The sequence below is a fragment of the Scophthalmus maximus genome, chromosome 14 (assembly GCF_022379125.1).
Source record: "Scophthalmus maximus strain ysfricsl-2021 chromosome 14, ASM2237912v1, whole genome shotgun sequence".
Classification (NCBI taxonomy): domain Eukaryota; kingdom Metazoa; phylum Chordata; class Actinopteri; order Pleuronectiformes; family Scophthalmidae; genus Scophthalmus; species Scophthalmus maximus.
The window spans coordinates 22,847,501-22,863,831 of NC_061528.1; the positions used below are offsets into that span (position 1 = coordinate 22,847,501).

The 16,331-nt window shown below is 42.1% G+C and overlaps 1 protein-coding gene across 2 annotated transcripts in view; it reads right to left on the reverse strand.

The window, feature by feature from the left end:
• The window catches only part of pde9aa (phosphodiesterase 9aa), a 53,257-nt gene that overhangs the window by 15,269 nt on the left and 21,657 nt on the right, over window positions 1-16,331 (reverse strand). The window contains exons 6-9 of one of the 2 annotated variants that reach the window (XM_035651650.2): window positions 13,309-13,379; window positions 4,404-4,488; window positions 3,658-3,718; window positions 1,280-1,354 (exon numbers count right to left, since the gene is read on the reverse strand). In XM_035651650.2, the coding sequence (XP_035507543.1) occupies window positions 1,280-1,354; window positions 3,658-3,718; window positions 4,404-4,488; window positions 13,309-13,379 (292 nt within the window). Of the gene's footprint in view, window positions 1-1,279; window positions 1,355-1,504; window positions 1,580-3,657; window positions 3,719-4,403; window positions 4,489-13,308; window positions 13,380-16,331 lie in introns of both variants that reach the window. The other variant, XM_035651649.2, reaches the window with a different exon arrangement.

The following is a 16,331-nucleotide window of genomic DNA, read 5'->3' on the forward strand; positions in this document are numbered from 1 at the left end:
GGACAGTATAAAGACGTGGACCTCGCTCGGACACGTCGCCAGATTATTATGCCAGTTCCGCGGTAGTGTAGATCTACAGCCACTAACCTCCTCGTTCTCTCACCTGCCTGCAGAGATCCAGGATTGGATTCTGCAGACACCACTTCATGCCACCGACCCACACCCATCAGCTGGCTTTCCCCCCGCGCTGCCTCACTCCCTCGTCCCCCTGCCTGCCTCTGCTCCATATTCTCCATATTCAATTAACCTGTTCTTCCTTTCCCCCTCAATCCGTGTCTGCCTGATTTGTCCAAATACGCATCACTGAACCTAACGAACACAACCTTAAATAGGTTTTATCCATATAAATATACTGTCTAAAAGCTATTTTGTGAAAGTGAAATGGTTATGTAAAATTAAAATTACATTCAAATACTGAAAGCTTAAATATAAGTATGATTCACATACAACAACCATATACAATATACATTTACTTCTACATTTTAGCTTTAACACTTTCTGATCAATGTGAGTTTAAGTGCAACAAGTTGTAACCTGATGCTCTAAATCAGGATCTGGTTAGTGATAAGTCTGACGTCTGAGAGAAAACACCACAGGGACTTTGACTGCCAACCAACTGAATTTTAATTGGCTAAATCCAGATGTCCCTTGACCACCTTCACCCTGCTGGAGCTCAAGAATCTATAAATCCTAAATTACTCAAAATCCAACTGCTTCCAGTTTGATTCTAAGAGCTATACAAGGACTCTAAAAAGCTTTGTCCATTACATTACATTACATTCATTTAGCAGATGCGTTTGTCCAAAGCGACTTACAGTAAAGGCATTCAACCATGAAGATATTACCCAAAAGTACAAGAACGATTTGATAATCGAGTACATAAATATTTATCAAATAGGCTTAAAAAAAAGGGGTTCTGTTGTCCTGATGTCAACGGGGAGCTCGTTCCACGTTGAGGAACCAGGACAGAAAACAGACAGGATGTAGATGAGCGCTGGCTCCGCCCCTCGCAGTGAGGGAGGAGCAGAGCGGAGTGGACGGGCTGGGATAGCCATTTTTTAGTCCGACAGCTAGCGGACAATGAGGGAATATTCTCTGATTTGTACACAACGTATAAGGATTTATAATCACTTACTGCACCTTTAAGACATATTGGACAATTTAGAAACTTTTAACTGTTAATTGTAAAACTTCATCACTAGATGATGAATCTGTAATAATTCGAAGCCTGTCCTTGATGAAAAATGAAACAGTTGATTAATCAGGGTGTAAGTCTCACCTCATTAGGTTCCCACTGCCAAGCATCAAATGTAGGCAATCTAAGAGCTTCTACTGTCTCCTTAGACAGGTGGTACTACACACACACACACACACACACACACACACACAGAGAGCAGGCAGCCGGGTAGACAGGGGGACACGGAGCACAGGGAGAGAGGAGAAGAGAGGGGGGAACTGTGGGTGAGACAGGTCCAGCAAGGTTCAGCAAGGTTGTGAGTCTTACCTCGTTGGCCTCCCACAGCCAGACGTCAAAGGCAGGTTTTTTGAGGGCTTCTATGGTCTGTTCTGACAGCATGTACTGCAGGCAACAGAGCTCGCAGTTAACCCTGTCCGCCTCTGCCTGGCTTGGGGGCACACCTCTACACACCACTACAAACCTGCTGTAATGTTCATGCATTAAACATGATCTCATCCCCACTTTTACTTTACCTTCCTTAACTCATGCCACAGAGAGCAACTATATAAGAATATCTAAACTCTGTTAATTTATCAAATCTGTAGCAAATATCCACTGGCAGTCGATCAGAATCTCACAGTGACCTGCTGTAATCTACTGACTGCTGTCTGAGAACAGATTTACCTGACTATCATCTTTAAAATTAACCAACTTCATTACAAATGTCACTTCTACAATGTGTTTCCAGAATATGAGACAAACATACAATAACAATACAATACAATCATACAATCATAATCCATTCTACACTGAACAAAATTATAAACGCAACACTTTTGTTTTTGCCCCCATTTTTCATGAGCTGAACTCAAAGATCTAAGACTTTTTCTACATACACAAAAGGCTTATTTCTCTCAAATATTGTTCACAAATCTGTCTAAATCTGTTGGTGAGCATGAGATAATCCATCCACCTCACAGGTGTGGCATACCAAGATGCTGATCAGACAGCATGATTATTGCACGTGTGCCTTAGGCTGGCCACAATAAAAGGCCACTCTGAAATGTACACTTTTATCACACAGCACAATGCCATGGATGTCGTAAGTTTTGAGGGAGCGTGCAATCGGCATGCTGACTGCAGGAATGTCCACCAGAGCTATTGCCCGTGAACTGAATGTTCATTTCTCTACCATAAACCGACTCCAAAGGCGTTTCAGAGAATTTGGCAGTATATCCAACCGGCCTCACAACCACAGACCACGTGTAACCACACCAGCCCAGGACCCTCATATCCAGCATCTTCACCTCCAACATCGTCTGAGACCAGCCACCCGGACAGCTGCTGCAACAATCGGTTTGCATAACCAAAGAATTTCTGCACAAACTGTCAGAAACCGTCTCAGGGAAGCTCATCTGCATGCTCGTCGTCCTCATTGGGGTCTCGACCTGACTGCAGTTCGTCGTCGTACCGACTTGAGAGGGCAAATGTGAGCATTTGCCCTCTCAAGGCACTTTGGAGAGGTGTTCTCTTCACGGATGAATCCCGGTTTTCACTGTACAGGGCAGATGGCAGACAGCGTGAATTGCATCGTGTGGGTGAGCGGTTTTCTGATGTCAACGTTGTGGATCGAGTGGTCCATGGTGGCGGTGGGGTTACGGTATGGGCAGGCGTATGTTACGGACAACGAACACAGGTGCATTTTATTGATGGCATTTTGAATGCACAGAGATACTGTGACGAGATCCTGAGATCCCTGTGCCATTCATCCACGACCATCACCTCATGTTGCAGCATGATAATGCACATCCCCATGTTGCAAGGAAGCTGAAAACATCCCAGTTCTTGCATGGCCAGCATACTCACTGGACATGTCACCCACTGAGCATGTTTGGGATGCTCTGGATCGGCGTATACGACAGCGTGTTCCAGGTCCTGCCGATATCCAGCAACTTCGCACAGCCATTGGAGAGAAGTGGACCACAATCAACAACCTGATCAACTGTCACAGTTGATCTGGTCACACCAGATACTGACTGGTTTTCGGACCCCACCAATACAGTAAAAGTGCACATTTCAGAGTGGCCTTTTATTACGGCCAGCCTCAGACACACCTGTGCAATAATCATGCTGTCTGATCAGCATCTTGATATGCCACCCCTGTGAGGTGGATGGATTATCTCGTGCTCACCAACAGATTTAGACAGATTTGTGAACAATATTTGAGAGAAATAAGCCTTTTTCTACATAGAAAAGGTCTTAGATCTTTGAATTCAGCTCATGAAAAATGGGGGAAAAAACAAAATTGTTGCGTTTATAATTTTGTTCAGTGTATTTGGTTAGAGAAACATTCCGAACTAAACATTTGAAAACAAATGTTGGGGTTAGGGCCACAGTGGAGCTGTACACCTGACATCAGCAGACCTGGGTTAGGGGAAACCAGAAACACACTGGGGTTGAGACTTTCCCAGAAACCTTACCTTGGGGTAAGAGGGCACGTCTCTACGAGGGGTCAGCTTCTTAGTGTCTTCCAGGAAATTACTGTGGAAAAAAAGAAAAGAAACACAAAGCAGCTTCACACTACAAGAGCAAGGAATATTACTATTACTTCTATAATACTACGGGGCGTAATTGTGATGCCAATATATCAGAACACACAAGATAAAAAAACAAACACAACAAAATATACAGAGCTTGAATTACGAAAAAATTCACAACATTTTTTACATGAAATGTGAACAGAAATGCTATTTTTTTCTGCATTGTTTATTCTGTTAATTGTTTTAATTTCTGATACTGATATGTTAATGAAAGGCTTATATTGGCCGATATATCAGTCAGGCTATGAACAACGATATGCATTTTGGGTTTGGTTAATTAAAGGCTCTAAATTGACTCTGTGATGGGCCTGCGACCTGTCCGGAGTGCCCTGCGACCCCTTAAAGGTTAGAGTGGTGTAGATAATGGATGGATTCCTGCTATTACTGCAGTAATATGGATACTGATGTATTACTAACCACTTTACAGGTTTGCATATCGAGTTAGGTGAGGTTCACAGTAAAGCAGATCAATAGAAGCAGAAACTGACTCCAACAACCACATCTTGGAAACCACTAATCCGTGTCCCTTGACAGTCATTCTCTCTGTTAATTAGAGAGTAGCTGAAGACTCCTCATGTGCATGACTCTAGTTACAGTGATAAGCATGTTGTTGTTGTTGTTGTCACCTGTTGTTTCTTGATGCCATCTCTACACGGAGCTTCTTGATGTCGGTGCGACATTTCTCAATCTCCACCACCTTCATGCCCTCCACTGTAGACAAAAACAAAGTCCTTTATTAAAGCCTCATTAGACATATGGCTTTCAAACAAACATGAAGTTGCTCAGGGTTTAATTCAATTTAACTAATGGGGCCTTCAATGATTTTATAAATTGAACTGACAAATTGAGCATATCGTTAGTTCAGGCAGGAGGACAGTGAGGTCAAGCGCCGCAACTATGTAGCACATCAGCTGAGCTCAGCTAATCCTCTTCTACGCATTCAAACCTCATATTGTGTGCTCTATTTAAGCTGCTTTAACCTGCCCACTCTTCTTTTCACCCAAGCACCTCCTTTTCATACTGTGTCTGACTTGAATCAATTTCACGTGTTGTCATTGATGCCTGCTCTGTTCAGCACTGGTTCTGCAACTTTTATCATGCATGAGAAAGTTGGTGAAGACCTAAGAGAACTCATAGATCTCGCTATAAGACATTATCAAAATGTTACTGCTTTTTTGAGCAAGTTTGAGGTGGATCTGGTAAACCTGCAAGGCAGAGAAATGTGCCCTATCATGGAGCAATATCAAACTTTGCCGTTGGAATGTGTTGACAGGGTTTAGTTACTGGAGGGATTGAAATCAAATGATTTAAGGCTTCAGAAATATGGAACTAGGGAGCTGCAGAGGGTCAGCTGCTAACCCTCAAACACACCTCCCCTTTTCATTTTCACAAGTTTTCCAGGTGAAGTCCAAAACTAACTACACAAGCTAATGGTTAAGTAGAATGTCTTCTACTGATTATGTCGTCATCTATCTACATCCTGTCCTCCTCTATTTGTCACCAATTCACCCCTCTCTAAAACAGAAAAGGTCACCTCCGACAACACTCCAGCTCCCATTAGAATCTGTGTCCATGGCAACCAAAGTGATAAGAGGATGGAGATGTGTGTGGGTGCCATGCTGTTGCTGTTGCTGTTGCTGTAGCAACCAGGTATCCCAGCACTTGGCATGCTAGTGTCAAGTGGATGTGAGTGTCAGATCTGAATCTGCTACTACAGTATAGTCAGTCAGGGAGAGTGGGTATTGAAAAAATCCTCCACAATCTTATTTGGGATTAGAAAAAATGTAACTTGTAATTACTCAGTTAAGATATAATTATGCATTCAATTTTCACTGTGCTTGAAATTAGAGTGAGAACACTTGGAATTGTTTACTTTATGTTGTTTAACGGTTCTCCACGGATCTTGTCAAGTTAGGATATTTACAAACATCCAATTTTAATTCAAATCTAATGAATTAATCACAAGAAGTAGATCTAAATTCAAATAGCAGGGAATACATATTCTAATCAAATATTCAAATTGCAGTGCACATTTAATTACATTACATTTATATTTGTTATTTGAAAACTCAACATCATACCAATAGCATTGGTCTGGTCTGTATTTATAACGTGTACAAACAAATGTTTATTTCTGAGCTTACTTCAAACACTACACAGTTCCTTCTTCGCTTCTGGCTCTGAGTGTTAAACATCCGCTAGTATTAAGTAGTAAGACAGTTGTGTGCTTACTACTTTGTAGAAAGAAAACAAACTGCATATCATTTTTGAAGCCCCCCTCCATGGAGTGCATGCCCGTCCTCTATTGCTCTACTTCTTCTTCTGATTTTGTTCCTCCGTCAACACGATTCTTTTTCTCTAGCGAGGTTGAGTAGGTTTTGACAATTTGGCTGTTCCACCATCTGCCATTTCCATTACTGGGAATAAATACTGGGAGAACGCTCTTCTCTCTTGAATTGTAATTTTTCCACCAAAACTACATCCCGGTGGACGAAAAAATTAAAGTCTTTAAGCCAAAATTTTGTCTATTTCTGTATTAAATACATTTTACCCAGAAATGATTTCTCTCTGTCTGTGGTCAATATTGGTTTGGTTTCCATTAGTTATTTGATGCTATTAAACTGGAAGTTACATCATGAATGACAGCTGTGATTGACTCACGATTGAGTCACATGACGTAGAATAGTTCGATCCCAGCTTCCGCCAGTACACATGCCGTTGTGTCCCTGGGCAAGACACTTAACCCTAACTTGCCTCTGACGGCTCTTCCGACAGTGTATGAATGTGTATGAATGTGACAGAAAAATGCGCAGTAAGTAGCAGCGCTGTATGAATGTGTGTGAATGGGTGAATGTGACTTTCCTGTAAAGCGCTTTGAGTGGTTTATATGACTAGAAAAGCGCTATATAAATACAGTCCATTTACCATTTACAGCTGTGCGATTAGGGTCTTGCTCCACCTCCCCCCATCACTACTGCACAGACTTTGGTTCCAAATTACATCACCAGTGCAAGACAGCAGCACACCTATAGAGGATATTGTGATCTCATTTTTACACACTAGGAAAAGTAGAGATATCTTCATCGCCCATTTTTATTTACAGTCATTTGTTATGTGACGGCCTCAGGGATGTTCCCTCCTTTTGTCTTGTTTTGGTTGTGTGCCCTTTGTTTGAAGTTGTGAATAAACCCACTCACTGTTTTAATCACACCCTCAACCTCGTTCTGACACACGGCATAGAAATTGAATAATGAATAGTATTTCCTCAAAACCCTCTGTCCAATCACTACTTAGTTACATTTGAATTTTCGATTATTAACTCTACTGAAATTGGGGAAAGTTCTGTTACAGCAGGTGTCTATCAGAAAACTGTGTCAGAAAATTCAAGAAAAGAATTCCGGGAAGTATTGTGACCAGCTGGACAAGATGGCAGCATAGCTTGATCAGCTACAATTTTGTTAGTTTATCCTGTTGAGACAAATCATTGTTTAGTCACTCAACCTTGTTTAGTAGTCAGAAGCAATGACTGACATAAGTAAAAAGACTTTGTCGATTGGCTGGAAAAACAAGAGGAAAATCTGGCGGATGCAGTGCTAGAGAAGCAACATGGCTAGCTTGAGTCACACTTTGATCAACTGCAAGAGATGGGAAAGGACGGAAGAAGAGGGAAAAATGAAAAGCTATCCAAACAGATTTGGTAGCACTAACTGAGTGTATTGGCACAGTTAAAGTAGAAATGGGCAAGTTACAGTCTGATGTTGTGAACTACTCCGTGATGCTAGCCAGCCACAAGACCACGTTGGATTCAATGCAGCTGAAGCAAGCTGATATGGAGGACAGAAACTGAAGATGCAACGTTTCCATCTGTGGCCTGGCAGAAAGCCTTGAGGGCTCTAACGCCATTCAGTTCCTCACCCACTCGCTGTCAAAGTGGTTCCCCTCCTTGGACAAGCTCGAGGGGGAGATCATGTGTGCTCATCGCATCTTCAATGACAACCACAAGAAGCAATGTGTCTCTCGTACTCGGATTTTCAATGTTCTCCGATATACCACCCGCCAAAACATCCTCTGAACTGTTAAGAAAAAACCCCTCTCCATCAACGAACGGAGGATTCACTTCTTGCCTGACCAATACGAGCGCTTTTCATATTCTTCTTTGCAATAGCGCGTGTACCTACACAAGACGAAAACACACCAGGGCGCAATTTTGCTAACCCCTCGTCTTCATCGATTCTGGGCTCCTTCATAACGATTGGGTTTGGGACGCCAGCTAGATCATTTCCCAGGAGGAACGTGATCCCTTCCCCAGGTAGTCCATCCCTCAGGGCTACCTCCACAGGACCAGTGACTATGCCAGATTCCAAAATCACATTAAACAACGGTTCTTTAATCCAATTCATCTCCACTCCCCGTATGAGAGCACTGTTACCACTTTCCATTTCCACAGTTAGGGGTAACACCTCTCTCAACAAGATGGACTGTGACGCTGCTGTGTCTCGCAGTAATACAGTCATTTGTCACTTCCAGACTTGACTACTGTAATGCATTACTGTGAGGATGCCCGAATAAGTCCAGTTAATCCAAAATGCTGCCGCACGAGTTCTGACAGGAACTAAAAAAATAGATCATATTTCTCCGGTGTTAGCATCTCTGCATTGGCTTCCTGAAAATCCTGCTCCTCACCTACAAAGGCCTTAATAATCAAGCTCCATCATATCTTACAGAGCTCATAGTTCCGTACTATCCCAATAAATCACTTCGCTCTGTAAACTCAGGACAACCTGTGGTTCCAGAGTCTGTAAAAGTAGAATAGGAGGCAGAGCCTTCAGCCACCAGGCTCCTCTCCTCTGGAGCTAGGAGGCAGACGACATCTCTACAACCTTCCTCTTTGATAAAGATTATAGTTGGAGCTTCTCGGGTGTTTACTGAACCATCTCTTCCTGATAATGGTATTGGCCTAGACTGTGGGGGGAACTCCCATCATGCATCTCTCTCACTCTCTCTCCTGGTTCTGCCAGAGATTTATTCCTGTTAAAAGGGAGTTTTTTCTCCTCCATAGTTGTGAAGTGCTGCTCATTGTGGGATTTGTTGGGTTTTCCCTTGAATATTGTAATATTGACCCCATTATGTCAAGTGCGTTGAGACAATGTATGTTGTGATTTGGTGCTATACAAATAAAATTGAATTGAATTGAATTGCAGGTACCAGTTGGGCATGCCAACAACCTTGTCGGGAAGCAACAGAGCTCCATTCCGGGCCTGGTGAATGAAACACAGCTCACCCAGCTGCAGCACAGCGACCAAGCTGGACAGGACCATCTCAGCCTGTGACCAGAAGTCCAGTGCACTCAACCTGAAATGACTTTGGTGCAAGAGCACCACCTAACTATGCACTAGCAGATCCAGGCACCTCAGCCAAGACCTGAGGACGACCACGAAAAAGACCAACACAGTCAGGTGAGCAGTGCTGCCGGCAAAGCCACCCAGGAACAACGCATTGTTCCTGATCTTGAAGAGATATCCTCTTAGCATAACCAGCTGAAACCTGATCCATGAAACCCTCCAATCAAGGGCGCAGATGGGCCCAGGCTCCCAGGAGACACAAACTATCAGCCTAGCGACCCCTGATGGCGCAGTCTCCAATCTCGTCAGTCCAGACAACCAACAAGTATCTCCATCGGCCTGCTTGATGAACACGGATGCCCCACAATCCAGGTACGCACCCCGCCAATATTCAGCGCCAGTTTCTTGCGTTCTCAATGTAGGGGAAGGATAGCTTCCAAGCCCTTGGAGCTCATACCCACGCACCAGCAGAACTCCAACCCCACAGTGTCGGGTGCGGAGTTGTCCTTGTCGCCATGGCGGCCTGAGTGACTCTGGACTTTCTGCATAACGTGCAGACTTGGTGCTGGTCCCTCGCCATCATAACCAGGTCGGGTACCCGCCCCTTCCACTGCCAAAGAGTACTTTGTTGTTGGGAGACAGAACCAAAGGAGTCTAGGACACTCCTTTAAGCCATCACACACAATACCATGTGCCCCTTCTGTCCTGTTCTTCTTGAGTGGCCAAGCCTCTGACTCATTTCCACCCAAGTGGTGGAAGGGGGGTGTATCCATACCCTCGTTATTCTTCCAGAACCTGATCTTTCCTCTGAACCCTGAAACTCTTCCAAGGTTAGTTGACACATGCCACCAGCTGCGATGCGGCTTTGACCATAGAGTCATCTACCAGATATGAACATTTTGGGTGAACACCCTTAATTTTGAGACTGAATATCACCCATTGCTATTAATATTGAATAATAAGCTCTATTGGTTTGAATTATGTCTGATTGTCTGAGCTATTGCTACCCCAGACTGCAGAAGTCAGATTTTCTAGATCCCTCTTCTTCAGAATTTATTCCAGTTTTGACTGGCTGTACTGTGGTGCAGTCAGCATTTAGTGAGCAGGAGGATGTGGCAGCATCTGATGATGACTTACTATGAGATTGATTCAATTCAAATTAATAACATTTTATTTGTATAGCGCCAAATCATAACATACATTATCTCAAGGCACCTGAAGTGAGAAACCCAACAGTTCCCACAATGAGCAGCACTTGTAACTGTGGAGTAAAAAAAACTCCACAGTAAGAGGAAGAAATCTCTTACAGATCCAGACTAAATTGTCTTGAAACATCTGCCACGAGGTGAGGGAGAAAAATGGGGGAGATAGAACAACTACACCTATCAGTTGAACTACTTGGCGATAGAAAGAGAGCCACTGGCTTTACTCTTGGCTTTTCAGGACTATTTATTCTCTGGAATGCCACTCATAGTATTCATAACCCACTAATTTTATGAAATTCTCTTCTTGCATCCTTATAATTTGGTCATTCGGCATATAAAGGGCAAGACAATATTATGGCAGATACCTTGTCCTGTGTTTCTTGTAACGTTTCATATCCTGGTTAACAACATCTGCTACTCTGTGTCCTTTAGTCTGTCTTCCTTTCTCTTAAATTGCTCCTTGGAGATAGTTGGAGATGCAGATTTTGGAGATTGTGTGGAGTGTCAAGTTGTGTAAAGGTAATTCGTTATGTGGTTTTGTGCTAAGCATGAGTGGATATAATCTTAATTATAATGAAAATTGTTGAGTTGTCAATTTTTTATTGCACTTGTTGCTGTTTAAGTTCCAGGGTAGAAACCCTGACTTATGGGGGGAGTGTGACGGCTTCAGGGATGTTCCCTCCTTTTGGTTCATGATGGTTGTGGGCCCTTTGTTTCAGGAAATTCATGAGTGGAACAGAAACCTAGTGAGATGCAGCACACCTGAACAGGAGGACATGAGGAGGCTTATAAAGCTCTCTCTCAACTGGACTACAGACGGACATCTTTCGTTTGCTGCCTTCACACACTCTGTCACTCACACACACTGCAGCCACACTGACATGCTGATTTACACATCTATTTTGTCTTGATATCGTTTACTAAATAAAAACAGTGTTGTTTCTTGATAGACTGTATGGTCTCATTGGTTACACACCTTTGAGCCACTTGAGACAGTTAATACAAAGGGAAAAGGAAACAACTTGAATCAGAAAGATAGACTACTTTCACCTTACTACAAAGGAAAGTTTCCCGCAGCAGAGATGGTAAAATCACCATCGTGAACAATAAAAACTCAGATCATGTTGTCATGGTGACTGAATGGCTCAGCGCATAGGGGGCTATTGTGAAACACATGTACTCAGAGACAGGACAGCCAGATGAAGATATTAGCCAAAAAGGCTCCCTGCTACATTGGAGCAATAAAATGTCAATGTGTGTATGATGGCACATAATCTGATGATTGTTAATGCATGGGAAAAGGAGTCAGGGGGATTTGTGAAAACAGTGCACACACCGATAAGCACAGGTGTGTATGGGCCCTTGCACACCATGCTGCACACTTAAACACAGCAAGGTTTCACAGGAAACTCCCATGGTTATGTCATGTCAAATCACAAGCACAGACAGGCTGATGTAGCTGTAGTTTTCGGAAGTTAATTAAAGGGTGTTAGTACTATGATTATCCCACTTTAGAAATGTCAGAATTGGTCTTGTATTAGTGAATTAAATTTGTCTTGCTAAAGTGGAGGAATGCATGCTAGTAGTCTAATATAGAGACAATACAATAGACCTACAAATGACAAACATACTCATTTGACACATTTTTGCCAGGACTTAAGCATTTTGTCAATGGATGGGAATTGAAAAGATTTAAATTGTACAAATGGCGTTACTGTTTCTCTTGATTTAAAGCCATGCTTTGGACAGTTTTTCTCTCTTATGTTTTGTATGTTGCAAGTTTCCAGCACAGTGGGATACTTTGTTGTATGGATAAAATTGCCAGTGTGCCCATCACTCTACATGCTAATCCGTCATGACAAAGTGCAAACATTGTTTTTAAAAATTCATCAAAAGTTTAAACCTAAATCTCTTGACTTACAAAAGCATTCGGACCATTTGTATTGCTTTACTTATCCTTGAGATGTGTCTCAATCTGTGGATGAGAGAGAGAGATGCACACAACTCTACAGTGAAGCAACGCAAAATATTTGGACCTGAATTCTTTCTGAAGTAACTAAGATGAAGCTATAAAGTTAGACGTAAAATTTCACATGAACTTATGAATTTTATCAACTAGATTGACCATTAGCCATTTGTGTTGTCCACAAATTTAATAAATAATGTAATATGAAATTATATATTAGGTGAGGATTGCACTGATATCACTCACTCTATTTGTAAGTAATGTATGTATGTTCTGTGTTGCTGTGAGAGGGACAGATCTGTCAGTTACCATAGCAACAAGAGAATACTATGTCACATACAAGTGGTTCTTATCGAAGCACACAGGATGATTTCTTTTTTATTCATCTTTCAGGAATTACAGTATCCCAGTCTCATTCATGTTGCTCATAAAAAGACACTGACTCAAAGTACACACATATTCAACATGACCTTTATGTTTGATCACAGTTTTACTAAGGCCCTGGTGTCACCCTGTAATAATTGCAAAACAATCTTAGAATAAATGTTTCTGTGGATATTTTTTTTTTACAACTAGCCTGTCAAAAACACCAAGACCTAAATTACAGAAGGAACAAAATACTACGTAGGGCAGTGCAGCAAACATCCCCATTAGAACACCTTTATTGACTGTACATTTGTTTTTTATCTTGAGAGGATTGACTCATCCACATCCAGTGCCAAGATGCCATCAAACAAGCAAGTCAAAACTCTGTAATCTGCAGCAGGGGGAACAAGACAGACTCAGAGGAAAGCAATTCCTCCTTACAGTTAAGACTTGGAAGTGTAACCAACCACCAAGTTCAATTCCAGCCAGGGACTTTGTTTCAAATCTCTATCCCCATGTTTCCTGTTTTTCAATTGTCGAATAAAGACCAAAAGACTTGTACATGCTGGGAAGCGTGTCTCATGTTTTTCAGCATAGCAGCTGATGCCAGAGCAGTGTAAATATGACAGAGGGGTGGTGGGGACAAACTTACGCTCTACTCTCTTCTCTAACATGGCGAGACGGTTGGTGACCTCAGACTTCAGCTCATTGATTTTGAACGCCCTGTTGACAGACAGACACAGGTGGGAGAGAGACAGACAGTGAAACATTAGTCAAGAAGGAGAAGTGACTACCATCTGAGATTTTGTCGCTATGCCAATGATGAATATTTTATACTAACACTTTTCTGCTGCAGGTGGATATTTACAGCTGTTGTTCAACATTTAATAATGTATTAACTGTTTTGTATGAAACTGAACTTCTCTCTGTATCTCTGTGAACTTAACACTCACAACATTTAACCTGACAGAAGAAGAAACTGGATTCACAAATAAACTGTTTATTAATCAATAATAACTTACTGATAAAAGTAATTTTGTCAGACTAATATTTGACTTAATATCATACTGTTGTTGTGCTTTGATATGGGTAATAGTATCCTTTGGCACCATTTGTCTGAGCAGTATAGTTGATCAGTTATGGCTGTCAACATTAACACAATATTAATAATATAAATATTAATACTGAATAATAACTTTAATTAATAAAGTAAACAAAGAAACTACAAAATAGCGGCATCAGAGGATTTGGCTCGACCACATGCTGTGCTTCTGTGATAAGGCCATTTGGTGCAGGACAAAGAGTGTCAGGTTAAAAGAGGGTTAGTCACAGGCAGCCGGTTCTTGGCATAGGGGACAGAGGCTGTTGCCTAGGGCGCAGAATGCCCTAGCCCTAACCCTCATTCAAAATGTATCAATACAGCCATGTCCAAATTCAACACTTCACTTTCTTGGCCCTCGAACAACAAGCGGGTGACAGACAGACAGGTTTCTTGCAAGAGTAGAAAGATTAGTACGAATGTCTCCAGCAATGGAGAGAACATTTACATTACATAACATTCAACACATTCAGAGGAGCCTCTCTGCTGCGCTTATATAAAATGTATATGTCTGAAAATGAACTTCATTTCTTCAAGGATCACAAAACATATGTATGATAGGGGTTATTAAATGCAAATCATAATACAGACAGAATCATGGTCTTAGAAATATGAGGAAACATCATCTGATTCATTACAATATCCCCAGGAAACAACTCTTTCAGGAACTACAGCATACAATTGTTTACAAGAGCATGAATTTCTTCATAGATCTAACCTCCTAAATTGCTATGAAACTGATGGATTTAACTATGAAATATACAAAATTTTCTTCCAGGGCAGCATGACCCGGACCCCCCTATAGGATCTGACATCCGCCACCATAGTCTTACGAAATCTTATGGGAAACACTGAACCCTACAAAGGAGTCTATAAAAGGTGACTTATTGGAAGTTGGATGCGGCTCTTTACGATGGTGTGTGTTTTACTTTTTAACCTATGAAAATAATCTATGAATAGATATAACAACAAGAATTATGAAACACATTGAATCATATCAGTACAGTACACTCCCAACGTTAAACATTTCATGCTATACCGTGTTGCGTTATGCAATTCCCTATGCCCAGGTTACTTTACCAAGTCCTGCCTGGCAGCAGAATGTGTCTCCACATGCGTCGTCAGTGACACTTGTGATCTGATGTCACTGCCCCTCTCTGTATGTAAATCAACACCGTACATCATTTCTGTTTGCAAAAGACTAAATGCGTTGTTGGTTTTAACAAAATAATAAAATGTGCAAAAATAACCTAATAAAGTCCAAAATAGGCATGAATCGCTGAATCAGTCGGGATGGAGAGATGTTCAGGTCTCGCTGCGGGACAAACATTTTCACTTTCCCCAACAGTGAAGCAAAGAACACTCTTTACACTTATTCATCAAATCGAGACAAACTGCAACAGCCACCGTACAATAACTTCTGCTGTCAACTCTCTCTCCCTCGCCGGGTCGAGCCAGGCTCACATCACACACGCTCCCTGCTCTCTCTCTCTTTCTCTCTCTCGCACACACACCGCTACATTCAGGAGTATTTACAGTCATTGCTTTTCCACCATGCGGATCACCAACATCATCTGTGTATTATACAGAAAAGCCACAATGCTCCTATACACAAGACTTATATGATGTTCTCTGCGTCGACATGTAGGGAATTATTACGCTACTTTAAAAAGTAACAGCGGCAGTCAATAAAAAAGTAAACCCGTCAAATTCTGTTTACACGCAGCGGGCGTCAGTTGAGTAGGCGGTCCCTAATGTGGCCAAAAGTCACATTCCCATTCTCACTGCTATGAGAATGTGGTCACATACTGCTTATACCACCTCTGAATGTGTTTTTTTGAGATCCGATTTCAATGCGTCCTCAGAGTGTTTTCACCTGTAGAGCTGTCCACTTGTGATCGGATCACTCAGGACGGATGTTACTGCAGGTGAAAATGGGGTCACAGTGATCAATGTCAGTTCGAAGTTGAAGGACATTTCACACCCAAGGAGTGATCAGGTGAGGGATCATGGGAGTCTTTTTCTCTGTCTTTGGAACCAAGGACCACATGGTCAAATCATCCAATTTGTCAGGAACAACAATATATCTGTCTATTTAAAACCCAACTCTGCTCTGTCATCAATGAAAGAGTATCTACTGTGTAATGTCCTGCTGCTCTGTTCCAGCAGTTTGCACCAGTGGCCTCCTTTCTTACCCTGTGTACATCTGCTCTTGTGTACTTCTACTCTTGTGCACCAGAAAGTCTTGCAGCGGATGGGAGATAACATGAAACACATGAAGAGTGAAATCATGGCTGGAAACAGTGGGAAAATGATTGAAAAGTGCAAAGACAAAGCCACGAGAGCGGTGATATGGAGGGAACGCAACAACCCAAGATATGGTTACATTCACATGTTGCAGCTGCTGGGTAGCCTGTAATTCTTAAGATGAAGGATTGCATAGTCCTGTATGAGTGAAGGCAGTTCCAGGCTCTGCCTAATAAACCAACAGGATTGGTGTAATTAACAATGGTCAAAATCCAGTGGCGGCGGTATGTCATAACTTTGGCCTTCAGCTCTACAGTGAGGAACCTTGG